Below are 19866 nucleotides of genomic sequence, written 5' to 3' on the forward strand. Positions count from 1 at the left end.
TCTAGAGTTGAAAAATATGTCATTTCTGAGGTATACTATATCAATGGTCTGTCATTTCTGAGGTATACTACATCAACGGGCTGTCATTTCTGAGGTATACTACATCAATGGGCTGCCATTTCTGAGGTATACTATATCAATGGGTCTTATTTCTACAATTTTAATGTATTAATGTATAAGACAAACTTTCCAATTGTCACCAATTAATCTTCAATTAGTGTCTGCTGTAGCTAATATCCATGGGGAAAACTTAGTAGATTATGTGACGAATTGATGAATTACAGATGAATAGGATTAGATCCAAAGATTTTGCAATTATATGCCCTTTCTGCAACCTCCTGGAAACCTTTGTTTTTATCTATGTTCTCTTAATTCAAGATGAATGTCAGATACACAGCAGTAGAATATTTGAAAAATATATAATTGGGATTCATTTTCTTGCAGACAAATATATGAATGGGGTGTTTTTCCAGCTCCAGCTGCACCCGTACCAAGTTTTAACCAAAGTGACCGCCGTGCTCCCAACACGCCGCCATGAGAGAGAAATGATCGTGAACAGATAACATCATCGTCATCGATAACATATATTTGAAGTATTGCATGCAGCTTGATCGTGAATAGAAGATGTTAAATATAGAGAACCACTATTTACCGAAGGGTCAAACGGAAGGCCAGTAACATTTTACTCGTATTGGATTACCCTTATTGTATTGAAAAAAAGGAACAGTGTCTGTCAAAATGTTGTTATATACACTACATTTTCAAATGACAGTTATTGTATGAAACCTCACAGTTTTCACAAATTCACTAAAGGCATCTGCAGCTGGTACCCCTGCGTGTTACAACACCAAAACAATGTAAACAAATCACATATTGTTCAGGGGTAAACGAAATATCAACACTTTACATATTCATTCATGACTTTCCCAATTTAATTATTACATCCATCCGTATATTGTATATTTGCAACTAAATTCCAAATATCTGACGTACTAATATAATTTTACTAAATATATTTATGTATTTACTTTCAGAAAATGAAATGAAGGGTCTAGAACAACACTAATTATGGAAATAGAAGGAATCAGTGGAAAAGTAAGAAACCCAAGCAAGCCAAACTATAGCGCAAACGACCAATTGCAAGACTAGTATTACGTGTACCAGTAAAAAATGACATGTACATGTATCTAGTATTTGACAATTATTCCAAATTCAATGCTCTAAACGAATACTTATATAAGAAAACAGAGATAAACATTACCAGACTTTGGTGACAGTCAATGCACTTCTCACGGAAATCGTAATCTCTCATAAATACGTTCAAGACGCCCTTTCATTACTAGAATCCATAAGAGGCAGTTGTAATAACAAAATGCTCTATATGGTGAAAGATGAAATTGCACTACAATTGTACATGCTTTTCAATTAGTCTCTAGGTTGGCAAATACAATAGCTTTCTATGGACAAAGGTTTAAATTTTTTACAAGACAATCTAGACTTTATTATCTTATATAAGAGAAATTTTAGAGAACACCTTATAAAGATATATATATATATATACAATGACAGTTATCTCAAATTAATCTATTTACAAAATAAAATGAAAAGAATAAATGATACCAGATACGTCATCTTAAATACTAATGCTCAATAAGTAATGAATTGTAAATTTTTAATTGCCTGAAAAACTGAGAGAAAAAAATGATAGAAATTTTGATAAGACGTGTTCTGTATTTGTAAATGTTGCAGATTTGCTGTATTTATTAAAAAGTAAAAAAAAAAAACAAAACATTTTTTAAACTGAGAAAACAGCTAATTGGTCTGTGATTTATGATCCTTAAAAGCCAGAGATTTCCGGCAAATTTTCACGATCAATCTGCAATACTTGACAAATTTATCGATCTGTTCCCGATCATTTCTATTGCTTGTAACGGTAATTGGTTTAGTTGGCAGGAGCTTTTAAAAATTGGTTGAAGGTACGAGAGCACGTCAGACCATTTTACCAATTTCAAAGTTAACGAAGTTGCATTCCCTAATATTTGTTAACCCTGTCAACTTCGCAAAACACATGAAAATTACCAGCGGTCATTATCCCATAGTCGTATTGGTCTTTACAATTTTCAGATCCATAATCTGGAATAACAAAGGTAAAATGTATATGGCATGATAACGAGACAAAACTCAGTAGTCCAAATTTCCTCTGAGTCTGACTCTACACTACAAGTTACATAACTGAAAACCCTTATGATCTATTTATTAGGATATTGATATGCCGGGTTGGCGTTGATGCAAAAACTTCATTGTCTATTGTTTGAATTTCTTTTGACCCTGGAAAAAATTTAGTTCAATCAGGACCAAAGTTTTTAGTCAAATTAGTACCATATTTTCACTACCTCAAACATAGCTTGAATGATTGACCTAAGGCAGTATTTTTTCCGGACATCCAGGCACTTCAATTTGAAGATCTAGGTGGTGTAGCTTCAAATGTGCCTTTGGTTAACATACGTAGAACCCTGTAAGCTATTTAAAAATCTGTAGCAGCTATCTTTTTGTTGATAAAAATTCTTCTTTTAAACGATCTTTTGCACAGATAATCCAAAGCATTTTTGATATTGATTTTTATATTCAAAGATATTTATGATTGAAAAATATGAATTTTTCCATCTTTGTATATGGACTTGGTGGTTCCAAATGGCTTTAGGTCAATTTAAATTCCTTCAATTGACCAATCAAATTTAAAGTAAGACGTCACACCGAAAATGAGAATTCAAGGACATAGAAGCTGCAAAATTTCTGTCCTCTCTTCATGAGAAATATGTTGTTATCCCTGTAGACAAAACCTGAAACAACATTGTTTTTGCATGTAAAGGGCTTTACTACAGATGCTAAAGTAAAGAGCTAGAAATAAAAGATAAATTTGGTAATCTTATATACATGTACACTACCGTCAACCAAAAATTTTTATTTCCCTCTCTTCACAGTGGAGTCACTCATGTCTTCCACTTTGACTACACCAGAGTAAAAACCATTAAATATACCTTGGTACATGTACATGTATAAAGACAGGAGAAGTTAAAGGAGAAGGTGCAAATCATAAATATCGAAACTAATCTGTTAAATGTTCATGAAAATTAAATTGAAACAAAATAATTTCCTTTTCTTAACTAATTAATTGTGATTTATAAATAGGAAATTTGAATTTCCTGCGCCTATGGGCGCCACCGTGATTGGTTGAGCTGTGAGTTCACAAAGTCGGTTTGTTAAGTGAAAGTAAATAGGTAATTGATTATGATGTCCAAAGAAATCACAAATTTGGGACTTTTCCCATATGATTTCAACCCAAAATAAACAGAAGAAGAGATTGAGGCAAACATGTAAGCAAATGTCAGACAACATTGACAAACAATGTGATTTGCAGCCAGAAGGCTAATATGTCTTGAGGAAAATCTAATGGCTACTTCCGAAGAATGTTCATGTTGCTGGTAAAAAAGACTTATAGAATATTTCTCTTTTATCATCTGTGTAATTGTAAGCTTGACAAGGCAGCATATTTTGGTGGTTAGATAAACAGGATCGTAGAAATATTTACGGAATATTCTTTGTTAACATATTATTTGCAGTACTTGTAACAGTATCAAACTGACTTTAATCACTTAATGACGTTATGAGCAAATTGGAAGCTATCGGTAAAAATAATGAAGTCTGCTTATGATTTTCCTTCAGATAGGAGAGTTCTGCAAGATGGCTATTCACATAGATTTCAAACTTTGCAAAACCTTTGAGCATTTTATAAAAGTGCATTTTGCATTAAAGTTATTTCTTTTTGTTTATGTGGGTATGATTTATAATAAGAGCCTAACTTAATGCAAAGGTGGTCTTTCCCTTTAATTACAAATATTTTTTGAAATGGTAACTCCACTGTGGAGAGTGGAGACACTCTAACTCTTTTCAAAATATCTCCACTGTGGAGAGTGGAGAAATTAAAATTTGTGTTGACAGTAGTGACAGTAGTGTACATATACAATACATTCAAAAAGGATGAAATCCTAGATAAGCGCAAGTCATTTATGACCTCATTAAATATTCCTTTAATTGAGAAATCTGACCTTATTTGTTTTGGATTCCAAAACTACATAAAAATATATTCAAGCAAAGATGCATGGCAGGATCATCTGCTTGTTCAACAAAAGAAATGTCTGTACTCTCCAAAATTTTGTCTGCAGTGCCTGCAATTAATATTTGAATGCAGTATAGTGTGAGGCACATTTATTAATCATTGAATGCAGTATAGTGTAAGGCACATTAATTAATCATTGAATGCAGTATAGTGTAAGGCACATTAATTAATCACTGAATGCAGTATAGTGTAAGGCACATTAATTAATCACTGAATGCAAGACAAGACAAGATTTTATTGATAGCCTCAGGCACAGTGGGTGTACAACAGGACAACAAAAAAACAAATACAAATATGTATATACATGTAAATAAGACAAATAAACAGACACAATACACAGAACAGTCAATATCATAAAATATGTGAATACAAACAGATTCACATTTATATTTTAACACATTCACTTTCATATGATATTAGCAATTTTTCGTAAAAAAGCACACACTCTTTTGTATAATTGAACATTACAGATAGTCAATAACCCACCAAATTTACTCATATTCGGTTGCCTTGAGTAGTAATCTGGGATGTAAAGAGATCTTAAATACTTAACCGTTGGATTGTTACACTGGAAGAATATGTGAAATTCATCTCCCACCCCTTCTTTACAAAGGTTACATATTCTTTGACTCCGTGGGACTCCAGACCACCTCCCAGTTTCTATTGGTAGTTTTAAGTTTTAGTTTTAATTTTGTCAAATGAATACATTCTGCTAGGGAGAATCTGAGAAGATATGGTTCAATTCTGAATTCATGTTTAAAAGTGGAATAGAATTCACCACGAGATGTGTTGTCCATTTGTAACAAACCAAGATTGATAGAATTGATCACATAATGTCTGTTTAACTGCGACCTTAAACCAGTTAATATTGACTTGAACCTGTTCGTTCCATAAGTAACTAAGACCCGTATCATCCAAGATAGATTTAATATAGTTAACCCATAAACCATAAAATTTGGAGCGCTGCTTCTCAGCTAAAGGATATTTTTACAAAATTTAAGATGCACCTTTTCAATGTTTTGCTTATTTTCAAAACCCCAGACCTCAGAGGAAGATAACAGTAATATCAAAGTATCAAATAACTTCAACTGTAAATCAATTGGTAGTGAAATATTTCTTAGTTTCCTATAGAGAGCAAAAAGAGCTTTTTGGGCTTGATCTATTAGATGCTTTCTTGCAATAGTGAAACTGCCGTTGTAATTGAAAACCATTCCTAGATATGTATATGACTACTTTTTCTATATTTTTGTTATATATTTGAAATTGAAAATGTTGTTTACACTTTCTTTCACTGAAGACAACAACTTTTGTCTTTTCAGTATTAACTTGTAAAAGATACTACAGACACTGTGAAGTCAGCCTCATATCTTGACCTACACTTAGAAATCGATGGTAAAGGAAAACTATTGACCAAACTTTACGACAAACGTGATGACTTTTCATTCAGAATTGTCAACTTTCCTTTCATCTGTGGCAACATCCCTTCGGCTCCTGCGTATGGAGTGTTCATATCACAACTCATTCGTTCTGCCAGAGCTTGCCGAAACTATGCAGACTTTTTGTATCGCACTAGAACTCTAACAAATAGGCTTCTGGAACAGGGTTATGTTGCTACAAGATTGAAGTCATCACTACAGAAGTTTTATGGTCGTCATCATGAACTCGTGGATTGTAATGGTGTATCCATCAGCACCATGAAAACTGATTTATTCAACGGGTCATAGTTTTCCTTTCCTCGTTTGTCTACACAGGACTTGACTTTTTATAAGCAACTTGGCAGGTGTTTCTAGAAAAGCAGAGGACGCTTACCCTGCTTGTGCACCTGGTCCATGCTCCCAGTTTTTAGTGGAGTCCAAGTTGCTCATCTCTGAATGCAGTATAGTGTAAGACACTCATTAATCACTGTAAGGCACATTAATTAGTCACTGAATGCAGTATATTGTAAGGCACAGTTATTAATCACAGAATGCAGTATATTGTAAGGCATATTAATAAATCTCTGAATGCAGTATATTGTAAGGCATATTAATCAGTCATTGAATGTAGTATAGTGTAGGCACTTTAATTAATTAATTAATATAGTATAATGTTAGGCACATTAATTAACCACTAAATGCAGTATAGTGTAAGACTCATTAATTGATTAATTGAGAATACAGTTTTATTGTTCCTTTAATATTTCATTTGTTTTTATGTCTTTAAGATTTGAGTGATGGCAAAAATACAATGGAAATTATTAGAATTTCCGTGTAGGTTGAAATCATCATGCTGGAGGACTATCCAGTGGATAAGGCTGTTAAGGAAGACATTGTTCTACAATCACTTTACATCCACTACAATAATCATAGAAACAGCAGCAGAACCAATGTTCTGGACAGTTGATAGATTTGCTAAATATCTAGGGCCAGTAAGTATGTCCATAGACCCATTCATGTTAACAGCAAGGTAGTTGATGAACATGATCAATATACACTTCAGTGAGGAAAATTCTTTTGTTCTAAGCCCTACCTTGATAAAGTTTAAGACATGAATAGTAATCCAAGTAAAAAAGGGGCACCCGGAAAAAATGAAGGCACGTCATATAATCATTAAACATCCATTCAATGATAATTGAATAAGAAGGATATGTCACATAAACCAATAAAAGATGGCAGGATGTCATCCCAACAAGCTGTTTGAAGGAAACACATTTTTTTTAAATATTTATGACAGCAGTTGTGTGTTTAGTATCCTCTGTGATTGTTTTATGTTTCAAATATTTATGACAGCAGTTGTGTGTTTAGTATCCTCTGTTTTTGTTGTATATTTCAGATATTTATGACAGCAGTTGTATGTTCAAGTATCCCCTGTGATTGTTGTATATTTCAGATATTTATGACAGCAGTTGTGTGTTTAGTATCCTCTGTGATTGTTGTATATTTCAGATATTTACGACAGCAGTTGTATGTTGAGTATCCTCTGTTTTTGTTGTATGTTTCATATATTTATGAGAGCAGTTGTGTGTTCAAGTATCCTCTGTGATTGTTGTATGTTTCAGATATTTATGACAGCAGTTGTGTGTTGAGTATCCTCTGTTTTTGTTGTATGTTTCAGATGTTTATGACAGCAGTTGTGTGTTCAAGTATCCTCTGTTTTTGTTGTACGTTTCAGATATTTATGACAGCATTTGTGTGTTGAGTATCCTCTGTTTTTGTTGTATGTTTCAGATATTTATGACAGCAGATGTGTGTTTAGTATCCTCTGTGATTGTTGTATGTTTCAGATATTTATGACAGCAGTTGTGTGTTGAGTATCCTCTGTTTTTGTTGTATGTTTCAGATGTTTATGACAGCAGTTGTGTGTTCAAGTATCCTCTGTTTTTGTTGTACGTTTCAGATATTTATGACAGCAGATGTGTGTTTAGTATCCTCTGTGATTGTTGTATGTTTCAGATATTTATGACAGCATTTGTGTGTTTAGTATCCTCTGTGATTGTTGTATATTTCAGATATTTATGACAGCAGTTGTGTGTTCAAGTAGCCTCAATGATTGGTGTATGTTTCAGATATTTATGACAGCAGTTTTTTGTTCAAGTATTCTCTGTGATTGTTGTATATTTCAGATATTTATGACAGCAGTTGTGTGTTTAGTATCCTCTGTGATCGTTGTTGCCTATACCTGTCTGTTACCTCAAGAGTTCAATAAAGGAGTTGAAAGATGTATCTTTCACTTGATCTTTGGTCACTGGCTGTTGGTGAATACAGTATTTAATTATGTTATGGCAGCATTTACAAATCCTGGAAACCCACCTTATGTAAGAATAATTATCAACAGTTACTGCAGTTTACAAAAAAATACCAAAAAGCTGAATATAAATATTGATCATCACTGCAGACATAAACATTGATGATAAAAAATACTGCATATTCACTCCCATTAACAACTAATGATACTAGCTAATTTTTTGTTATACAACTGCAAAATTTTTTTTAGTTGTACAATTGTATCACCCTGTCAGCATCGGCTTTGTGACATTGGCATCTGTTAACTTTGGTTTATTTACAATAACTTGAGTAAAACTTACCAGATCTTTTTGAAATTTGAACATATTGTTCCTAGGGACATGGCAGAGGGCCCTATATTTTGGAGGTTTTTGCCTCACCCCTTTTGGAAATAAGGGGCTAAGAGGAGGAAAATGGGTGTTATCATTAGAATTGATAGGAAGAGCTAATTGTTGATCCAATTTTTAGTTCACCTGGCCGCTGTTATTTAAAATAGAACAAAGGGGTTAGTCAGAAGTTTTTTTTCTCATGTATCTCCAAAACCATTAGGTTCAGGGTTGGGGCTAACATTTTCAAATGCAATCGATTACATCATGATTACATTGGGTAAAAAATATAATCGATTATGTCATGATTACTCATAATTTCAAATATTATTGTTTACATTTGATTACTTTTGTCAAAGTAACCATAATTACTTCATGATTACATATGATTACTTCAGATATTTCAAAACATGAATTGAAGAAAATAATTACGTCCTTGGTATAGGTAATGTAATGACATATTTAGCAAAATGATTTGTATAATTTTGAAGTAGAAGAAATAATTTGTGTATTATATACAATGTACATAATTTCAATTCTGTGATAAACACGACTTTTGAAAATTGTACATTGACAGTTGCATCGAAAATTTTTATTTTACTCTAATAAGTAGACCAAGTGTATTTCACTTTAATTAGTAGACTAAGTGTCTGTTTAAGTGAGGTGACTCTAGAGTCATTGTCCTTGAAAGGCAAAAGATTAACCAGATGAGCGATTCAGCCACATTGTAGCCTCATGTTTATTTTTGGTCCAATTAAAAACAAATTTTATACTTGATTTCTTATGAAAATCCCTGCCTCGGTGTGTTTTTCAATCCAGTTTCAGATATGTCTTATAAGTGATCAAACTAACCACACCCCAGGTGTTGAGTCCATAATGAACTGTAAGTGTTTCAAAAACTGATATTGTGTCCACACTTGCCCCAAGTGAACAGAGTTCAAAATTGTGTTGTCATATCAAGCTGCTGTAGGCGAAGCTCTTTACATCTAATATAGATGGAGTGTGAGTTCAAAGCTGTGTTTCAAATGTAATAAACCTTTTCAGAAGGAAATCTCTCATATTCTGGCTGGTTGAGAAATCAACCATAGCAGCATGATGATACATTATTAACAAAGTTATTATTTTGTGTTAAAATGAATGTGTTTTGACAAAAGTATCTGAACATCTATACAAAGAAGAAATGGGAAATATGTCTAAGACAATTACATGTACCAAACAATGAAAACAAATTAACATGTAATTCAACAGAGGATAAATCCGGTTTTGGTTGTGTGACTTACTACATGTATAAGCATGGGGTTCAATACAAAAGTCATCGTCAAAGCCTGAAATTATTTTATCTGGAATTATAGAATGGTTTTGTAATTATTTAGTTTAATCAAACACTCAGTATGATATTATATCAGTAATAAACAGTATAAGAATCTAACACTGTTGAGAATGCACGACAGAGAAATCTCAGACACCTACAGTAAAATTCTCTAACAAAGCTTTGCTGAGACATTGAAATCCTACCCGGAGAGTTTCTGAGATTTCCTAGTCTTGCGATGCTTTTTTTTTTCACTTTTTGTCCCCCGCCCCAATGCGGAAGGGGACATAGAAATACTGGTGTCTGTCTTTGCATCCATCTATTTGTCACACTTTGTGGACCCAATTCCTTGGAAACCTATTGACAGATTTTGTTCAAATTTTGTGGGATTGCTAGTCACCATGTGTTGTTGATCATATTATGTCAACATTTTGATTCAACAAATTTTACAGTAGTTATGGGACTTTGTTGAATTTACCATCCTACACTATTGAAACACATTGTGGACACAACTCCTCTGAAACCACTCATTTGATTTTGTTCAAATTTTGTTGGATTGTTAGTCACCATACGTAGTTGAGCATTTCGATTCAACGAATTTTACGGAAGTTATTGGCATGGTTAAATTTGAACATTCTATACTTTAGGGAGACTCTGTGGACACAACTCCACGGAAACTGTCCAACAGATATTGTTCCAATTTTTTAGTTGATCATATTGCGCTGTCATTTTGATTCCACAAATTTTAGAGAAGTAATGGGACTTTGTACATGTACATTCTACACTATAGGAGCACTTTGTGGATGCAACTCCATAGAAACTGCTCAATTGATTTTGTTCAAATTTTATATGGTTGTTTGTCACCATATTGTGTTGCCATTTCGATTGACAAATTATAGAGAAGTTATGGGGCTTTTACACTTCAACTATTTTTGCTGCAGATGGAGACATATGACTCAGGGTAGCAATATTGTTTTTATTTTGTGATTATTACACCAATTTAGAATGCTCTGTTTGCTGAAATTCCTTTGAACTAATGGGACGTCATGAAATATTTTATTGTGATGTCATAAACATTGCATGTTTTATCTCACCCATGGATGAGATCAGGGTATTTCACATGGCTAAAAATAGGAATATGCTTGTCTCTTTATAAGAAAATGTAGTCCATATTTTTCAATAAATATTACAATAATTTATTCAATTTTCGTACACTCATTGTTGAAGTTTACCAAATGCATATTACATACTAAAATGTTTGTAGTCAATATTTATGGTACACCAATAGGTTCAAAATTATTTTTTTTTTGCACATGCTACTAAACAATAATGGTATGCTTCAATATTGCTACATTTGATTTTACATAGGTTTTGTCCCCCATCACAATGCAGAAGGGGTATAAAAATACTAGTGTCTGTCTGCGTCCATTCATCACATCATACACACTATCTGGACCGAATTCCTCTGAAACCACTAGGTTTTGTTCAAACTTTGTGGGATTTTTAGTAACAATATGTATTTGATCATATTATGCCAACATTTTGATTAAAAAATTTTTACAGGAGTTATGGAACTTTGTTGAATTTGTACATACTACACTATAGGAACACTTTGTGGACGTAACTCCTTGGAAACTTCTCAACAGATATTGTTCAAATTTTATAGTTGATCTTATTGCACTGTCATTTTGATTCGACAAATTTTAAGAGAGTTATGTGACTTTGTACAATCTACACTCCTCAGAAACTGCTCAATGGATTTTGTTCAAATTTTATAGGGTTGTTAGTTACCATATGTAGTTGATCATATTGTGACAATTTTAGAGAAGTTATGGGGCTTTTACACTTCAGTTTATTTTTTTTGCTGCAGACGGAAACATATGGCTCAGGGTAGCAATATTGTTGAATTTATTTTGTGATTATTACACCAATTTAGAATGCTCTGCTTGCTGAAATTCCTTTGAACTAATGGGACATTATAGAATGATGTGATGTCACAAACATTGCATGTGTTATCTCACCCATTGATGAGATCAGGATATTTCACATGGCTGAAAATAGGAATATGCTTGTCTCTTTAGTGAGAAAATGTAGTCCATATTTTTCATTAAATATTACAATTATTTATACAGTTTTTGTAAAATCTTTGCATTGTTGTAGTTTACCAAATAAATATTACATATTCAAATGTTGGTAGTCAATATGTATGGTACACCAGGAGGTTCAAAAGTTGTTTTTTTGTTTTTTGCAAATGCTTCAAAACAATAAGCATATGCTTCAATATTGCAATATTGCAACATAAGCTACATTTTAAAGCATACACCCTATGTAACTGTACAATGCTGTTAGGTTAAAACATTATTTTAAAGCTTATGCTACAAGTCAAGCGTTGTTTAACATATGCTGTATATTTCAATAAGGCGTATCTTGTACTTAGTGTACTGAAATATTCGAATGTATTTTCAAAGCATATGTACTTTTTTGTCTATTCTAATGCCTATTCTTATATGATTTGAATAAGTTATACTTTGCTCTTCCCACCATAAATTAATAACCTTTTAGCAAGTTAAATGTAATGAACAGACTGACTGCCTATATAATGAACATTCATAACGCATGCTTTTGCCGCATATGCATGCATTTGGTACGTATAAAACTAGATGCATAAGTAACATACAGATACAACATAAGCTATAAATACAGCATATAGTATATGTTTAATATAGGGTATACTACTGTTTTTAAATGAACTGCTAAGCACATAAATATAACAAAACCGAGATATAGCATAAACTATAAAAATACATTACCAATGTTATGCAATAAAGCATATGCTACATTGTTTGTAGCATATGTTAAAATTTTTACAGCATATGCAAATAAAAGATATTTTTTAATCTCTTGGTACACCATAAATATGCGTATCTTTGAAGGGGGAGATAATTCCATCTCCCCTGCCACCTTTTTGCATTCTTCTGTCTTTACATCTGAACTGCATGCAATACTTTGAAGAATTCTAAATGATTGTCTTAAAGAAAGGATCCTGATTTCTTTTTTATTGCTTTTATTCTTTCAATTCCCTTATAACACCAAAATATGGGTACATTCCTATCATTTGCTTTGGTACAGCTGTTTTTTTCATTATATCAGAGATGAAGAGAAAATTTAATAACAACTTTTTGTATTGCAGGAAGTACCAGAAACTGTTTCTATATGTAAGAAATGTATCAGTCCAAAACCGCCTAGAACACATCATTGCAGTGTGTGTAATAAGTGTGTATTACAGATGGACCATCATTGTCGTATCCTTCTTAAATAACCATTAGTTCTGATACTATTGTCGCTTAAAGTCTACCATACTATAAAATAGAGAGATATTCATCTAAACCATACAATAAAATAGAGAGATATTCATACAAACCATTATTTAAAATAGAGTGATATTTATGTAAACCTTACTCTAAAATAGAGAGATATTCATATAAACCATACTATAAAATAGAGAGATATTCATCTAAACCATACAATAAAATAGAGAGATATTCATACAAACCATTATTTAAAATAGAGTGATATTTATGTAAACCTTACTCTAAAATAGAGAGATATTCATGTAAACTTTACTATAAAATAGAGATATTCATCTAAACCATACTATAAAATTCATACAAACTATTATTTAAAATAGAGAGATATTAGAGAGAAAAACAGGTTATTTTTCTTGACTTGGTATCAGCATGGATTAATAATTGTGTAGGTTTTTACAATCATAGATATTTTTTACTGTTTTTATCTTATTTGTTTGTTGGTGCTGTCTATGTGTGTACAGTAGGCTATGAGGCATTCAGACAACATTTCTATGGAGATTTGGTATGTATTAAATATCATAAGTGCCTTCTCTTGAGTCTATTGTCTGAGGGAAGTTGTCTTCCAAAGGACTGGTGAAGAACTATGAATAACAAGAAGGAAATAAATAAACTGTACATAAAACATTAAAAACTTGAATACAGTTTGTACTTTTTTTTTGCAGAGGTAGAAACTAATTTGTACTCCCACTCTTAGGATGTAAATAAAAATAACCCTGTCTGTGCGCATAAATTTGTATTGTGTAAGTGCAACTCCTCTATGTAAGGGACATTTTATAGGGATTTAAGGCATCATATGTAAATTAGTATGTTATGAACCTTTTTATTTTATGTTTCAGTATTATCCATACCCAGGATTCCTATATCCTTTGAACTTAATACATGAAGCATGGCATAGAACAGCTACGGTAAACAGATAAATTTTCTGTTGATATATAAAACTAGGCACATTAAAAAAAACAAGAGTGCAGGAAGATGAATAGAAATCCATATTGAATTAGGCAAAAATAATCAGATTTTATCAGCTTTTCAAATAATAATTTTGACTCACAAAATTAAATGAGTTTACCATGAAAGTAAGTTCAGATTTGTTAAAAACATATTTATCATATTACTTTTGTATATCATTCAATTATTTAAGACTGATGTAATATCTTATTATGGAAATATTTCTGTTTTTTAGCCAGTACCCTATAAACATGATGTGAGTGATTTGGAGATGGACTTCGTAGACAAATATTTCCATAATGCAGTATTATTTGAGTTTGTCCTGGCCAGTGGGGTAGCAGTGGCTGTTTCTCTCTTACTGTTATGGCATATAAAAATGATCAGTCTTGGAGAAACCAATGTAGAAGTTCACATAAATAGAAAGGAAACAAATAGACTCAGGGCTATAGGAATTGTAAGTATATGACAATAGACTTTCGGGTATAGAAATAGTTAGTATGTGATAATATACTCAGGGTTATAGAAATAGCAAATATGTGACAATAGACTCAGGGTTATAGAAATAGTAAGTATGTGACAACAGACTCTGTGCTATAGAAATAGTATGTGACAATATACTCAGGGCTATAGGAATAGTAAATATGTGGCAATAGACTCAGGGCTATAGGAATAGTAAGTATTTGACAACAGACTCTGTGCTATAGAAATAATATGTGACAATAGACTCAGGGCTATAGTAATAGTAAGTATGTGACAATATACAGTACTGAGAACACTTGATCATTCTCAGTACCAAAGAACAAATGTTCTGGTCTGTTGCATCCAACCCATTTAATAACTGTTTTATTACAGTACCTAATTTGTCTATGAGATATAATAAAGAATGGAAATGGGGAATATGTCAAAGAGACAACCATTCGACCAGGAATAGGAAATTGACCGCTCCATGTTTACGAATTGGCAGACGAGAGTCGCATGTACATTTTTACACACAAGCTTTTTTGTGTGTAAATTCCAATTCAATGAAGCGCTTAAAAAAAGTTCAACCAATCAAAAGGCTTAGATAAAGGTCATTATGGGGTCAGTGCAATAGACTCCTCAAGGAGACTATTGCACCATGCAATAGTACATCGACAGTGCAATAGATTGCCCTGCCCTGAATAAATTTTGAAAATTGAGAAAAATATGTGTACATTTAATAAACAAGATAAAACCTTATAATTAAGTAATAATAGACTCTATGCTATAGAAATAGTAAATATGTGACAACAGACTCAGGGCTATAGGAATAGTAAATATGTGACAATAGACTCAGGAATATAGAAATAGTAAATATGTGACAATAGACTCAGGGCTTTAGAAATAGTAAATATGTGACAATGGACTCAGGGCTATAAGAATAGTAAATATGTGACCGTAGACTCGGGGCTATAGTAATACATGTAGTAAGTATGTGACAATAGACTGAGGGCTATAGTAATAGTAAGTATGTGACAATAGACTCAGGGCTTTAGGAATAGTTGGTATTTGACAATAGACTCTGGGCTATAGAAATAGTAAGTATATGACAATAGACTCAGGGCTATAGAAATAGTATGTGGCAATAGATTCAGGGCTATAGAAATGGTAAATATATGACAATAGACTCAGGAGTTTAGGAATAGTAAGTATGTGACAACAGACTCAGGGCTATAGGAATAGTAAACATGTGACAACAGACTCAGGGCTATATAAATAGTAAGTATGTGACTATAGACTATGCTGTAGAAGTAGTTCGTATGTGATAATAGACTCAGGGTTATAGATTGTTTGTTTGTTTGTTGGGGTTTAACGTCCGAGCAGCAATATTTCAGCTATATTCAGACGACAGGGTTATAGAAATAGTTAGTATGTGATCATAGTCTTAGGGCTATATAATAGAATCAGGGCTATAGGAATAGTAAGTATGTGACAATAGACTCGAGCTATAGAAATAGTAAATATGTGACAATAGACTCAGGGCTATAGGAATAGTTAGTATGTGACATTAGACTCAGGGCTATAGGAATAGTAAATATGTCGCAATAGACTCAGGGCTATAGGAATAGTAAGTATGTGACAATAGACTCGAGCTATAGAAATAGTAAATATGTGACAATATACTCAGGGCTATAGGAATTAAAAGTATGTGACAATAGACTCAGGGCTATAGAAATAGTAAATATGTGACAATAGAAACAGGGCTATAGGAATAGTAAATAAATGACAATAGTAAATATGTGACAATAGAGTCAGGGCTTTAGGAATAGTAAGTATGTGACAATAGACTCAGGGCTATAGGAATAGTTAGTATGTGACAATGGTCTCAGGGTATACAATAGAATCAGGGCTATAGGAATAGTAAGTATATGACAACAGACTCAAGGCTATAGAAATAATATGTGGCAATAGACTCAGGACTATAGGAATAGTAAGTATGTGACAATAGACTCAGGGTATTAGGAATAATAAGTATGTGACAACAGACTCTATGCTGTAGAAATAGTAAATATGTGACAATAGACTCAGGGGTTTAGGAATAGTAAGTATGTGACAATAGACTCAGGGCTATAGAAATAGTAAGTATGCGACTATAGACTATGCTGTAGAAGTAGTTCGTATGTGATAATAGACTCAGGGTTATAGAAATAGTTAGTATGTGACCATAGTCTCAGGGCTATAGAAATAGTAAAAATGTGACAATAGACTCAGGGCTATAGAAATAGTAAATATTTGACAATAGACTCAGGGCTATAGGAATAGTAAATATGTGACAATAGACTCAGGGGTTTAGGAATAGTAAGTATGTGACAATAGACTCAGGGCTATAGAAATTAAAAGTATGTGACAATAGACTCAGGGCTATAGAAATAGTAAATATGTAACAATAGACTCAGGGCTATAGGAATAGTTAGTATGGGACAATAGACTCTGTTGCTTTCATCGCTTTGTCCAAGGATTCCCCCTTGTTGCTTTATAACATTGTTTTGTCCAAGGATTCCCCCTTGTTGCTTTATAACATTGTTTTGTCCAAAGGACACTCCTTGTTTGTTGCTGGCATTATTTTGTCCAAGAATAAATGATAAATCTGTTTGGTTCCTTATTAGATGTTAACTCCTTGTAGTAATTAAAACTTTTATGATAATGAATTTATTACATGATTTTAAAATAGGCAAGATAACCCAAAAAGAATTTCTAATTTTGACCAGTCCACTGGATAGATTTAAGACTGATGTAACTATTTATATTTTAGAAATTCCAGAACCCTTACAACTATGGTGTAATAAATAACTGGAAAATATTTCTTGGATTGACAAAGGGGAGGTAAGTCAGACACAGAATCTAAATCAAACCTGTCAATGTTTAGAATATTTCATTTCTTTGTAGGATGTTTTTATTTATAAACTTTCCCTTCTGAATTAGGCTTCACCAAATATCAATCTAAAAAATCAAAGTTTTTAACTTTATTATAGTATTAATTTACCTGTGTTTTGAGTTATTTAGATGTAAAGTCATTTTATTGTCCATCTTTGACAGGATGAATTATTAATATTAGAACATTAACATTTAATTTGACAATATGGTTTCTTTGTCAGGACATTTTGGAGACACATTTTACTGCCCTCATCACACCAACCTGAAGGAACTGGTTTAACTTGGCCAAAGGCTCATTATAAAAATAGAAAGACTGGTATACTACAACTCTTATGACAACAAACAGGATCAAAGAGTAACCTGTCTTCATACAACAGCTCTTGTGACAATCTAAAGATATTTTATACAAATACTTCATTGGCACAAACTCATAAAAGAAATTTGTTGTAACCCAGTTATAATATATATGATATATGTTGTTACTGGGTGATAACAAATTTCCTTTATGCTACATATAAACCTGATATAACATGTTACAGATGTCATCATAATGATGTACTGCATAAAATCATATCAATTCATTTCTTATTTTGAAACATTATAATATATATAAAGAAGTCAGTTTTAGGCAATGTACTGACTTATTATTTAACATGATTTTTACAGTAAGTTGAAACTGTTGTTTTGTATATTTTATAGTAATTAATTTGTTCAAGTAGAGTTACGCATTTTGATTAATATTCTTTACAGTGTATTAAAAAAATGCTGTTCACTTTCAATTGCTCCTTCTTTGCAAATTTGGCGTGTTCTTTCCACTTTTTCTATATTAAGATGTCTGCCCTTTTCTGTCATTAAATCATGAGTGCTGTTTTGTGTTGAAATAGATGTCATGTTTTAAAGGATTTGAGTGATTTTATTCCATTGACAAGCCTATAAATGTATGATGGTGTAATGTGATGTTGATATTAATTGTACTGTACTGTATTTTATCATGTTACTATCTAAAAATAATTTTTAATTGGATAACATATACCATATATCACATTATTTGGTTTAAATATTTTACTTATTAATTTGAAGAACCTTAGTGAGCATGCTCACAATACTCAACTGGCTCACATTTGCCCTCTTTGGAAGAGTCCCAACCCCAAAATGGGGCATCCCTTGGCCATTTTCTGTTAAAAACATTCCCTTCCAAGATTTCATTGTGACTAACAGTTTACCAATATATGGTTTTGCTCTCCAAATGACAAGCCTAGTCCCCTCTCCAAGATGTGGTCCCCTTGACAGATTTCTGTTAAAATCAATTTCATCCAAGCTTATATAACTACTAAGGATTCACCAAAGCAGTCAAAAAAATGAGCCACTAAGAAAGCGGCAAGTCTAAACCAAGCATTTTTAAACTAAGTCCCACCCCAAAAATGGTCCCCCTTGACCAAACCTCTGTGAAATTTAATCCAACCAAGCTTTTGTAACTACTAACCATTCATTTACATTTGAAGGAGATTGGTTAAAATAGGGGCGCTATCCAGGTGACAACATACTGCGACAAAAGCACGTAGAGACGGACAGGTCAAAAACATTATATTACTGCAAATAGAAAACTTGTAACATGAGTTATCTCATCCCACATATTAATGTATACACCATTGGCATTTTATTGGTTTACTTCATGCAACATTAAGATTGGTGTTTGCATAAGAAAAAAAATTAATCTTAAGTTTAAGATGTGAAATGTTTATAAGTGCAATTTTCTTCTGAATTGTTCTGTGTTAAAATAAATTTTTATTAAGGTTAGGATTCATCTGCATCTAGCAAAGGACTTATTGTAGATATAGAAATGAAATAAAAAAAAAAACCAACCAAAGTATTTGAAGAGCAAAGGACTTATTGTAGAAATAGGCATGAACTTTAGTATTTGAAGATTTTCTAACATTTTTATGAAGCTTATCAATAGGAAATGATTTTTATTTATTTATTTATTTTACTAGCCTGAACTAAGAGTGTTAATCAGGAAAATATTCTTTACTTTTGTTTTTTGTTATCAAATTATGTTTGTGGAGCTTCTATTTCTGAACTTTTTGAATAAAATGAATTACAAAAAAAACTGCTGATTATTTTTTATTTCAAAGCCTATCTTTTGTGGTATGGAACCCAGTAGTCCAGTTTCATACAGATCCATCAAAGCCTATCTTTTGTGGTTAGGAATATAGTAGTACATATTCATTAAAATCCATCAAAGACTTTCTTTTGTGGTATGGAATCTAGTAGTACATTTTAATGGAAATCCATCAATGCCTATCTCCTGTTTAATGGAACAAAGTAGTCCTGTTTCATATAGATTCAGCAAACCCTATATGTTGTAGTATGTAACCTAGTATTACATTTTCATTAAAATCCATCAAAGCCTATCTTTTGTGGTATGTAACCTAGTAGCTCAGTTTTATGTAGTAACATAACCCTATTCCAGAAGCCTATTTGTTATAATTCTAGCGCAATAGAAAAAACCTGCATAGTTTCAGGAAGCTCTGGCATAACATGAGTTGTGATATGAACACTCCATATGCAGGTGCTGAAGGGATGTTGC

The 19866-nt window shown here is 32.4% G+C and overlaps 1 protein-coding gene across 4 annotated transcripts; it reads left to right on the forward strand.

Moving 5' to 3' along the window:
- Positions 1–2016: 2016 nt before the first annotated feature.
- LOC148623204 (palmitoyltransferase ZDHHC16B-like) lies at positions 2017–19188 on the forward strand. 4 transcript variants are annotated; one of them, XM_088573831.1, is made up of 10 exons: positions 2023–2147; positions 5497–5569; positions 6381–6584; positions 7779–7970; positions 12764–12875; positions 13310–13443; positions 13778–13846; positions 14122–14340; positions 17158–17228; positions 17501–19188. In XM_088573831.1, the coding sequence occupies exons 3-10, from the start codon at positions 6390–6392 to the stop codon at positions 17613–17615; spliced, it is 1107 nt and encodes a 368-aa protein (XP_088429957.1). In that variant the 5' UTR covers positions 2023–2147; positions 5497–5569; positions 6381–6389; the 3' UTR covers positions 17616–19188. The 4 variants fall into 4 exon arrangements, with proteins under 4 accessions (XP_088429956.1, XP_088429958.1, XP_088429957.1 ...); XM_088573830.1 differs by lacking the exon at positions 5497–5569 and having other exon boundaries at positions 2017–2147; XM_088573832.1 differs by lacking the exon at positions 5497–5569 and having other exon boundaries at positions 2017–2147; positions 13310–13326.
- The last annotated feature ends 678 nt before the right edge of the window (positions 19189–19866 follow it).

This window comes from Perna viridis, chromosome 3 (genome assembly GCF_037379345.1).
Source record: "Perna viridis isolate PV_CMFRI_1.1 ecotype Kerala chromosome 3, ASM3737934v1, whole genome shotgun sequence".
Classification (NCBI taxonomy): Eukaryota; Metazoa; Mollusca; class Bivalvia; order Mytilida; family Mytilidae; genus Perna; species Perna viridis.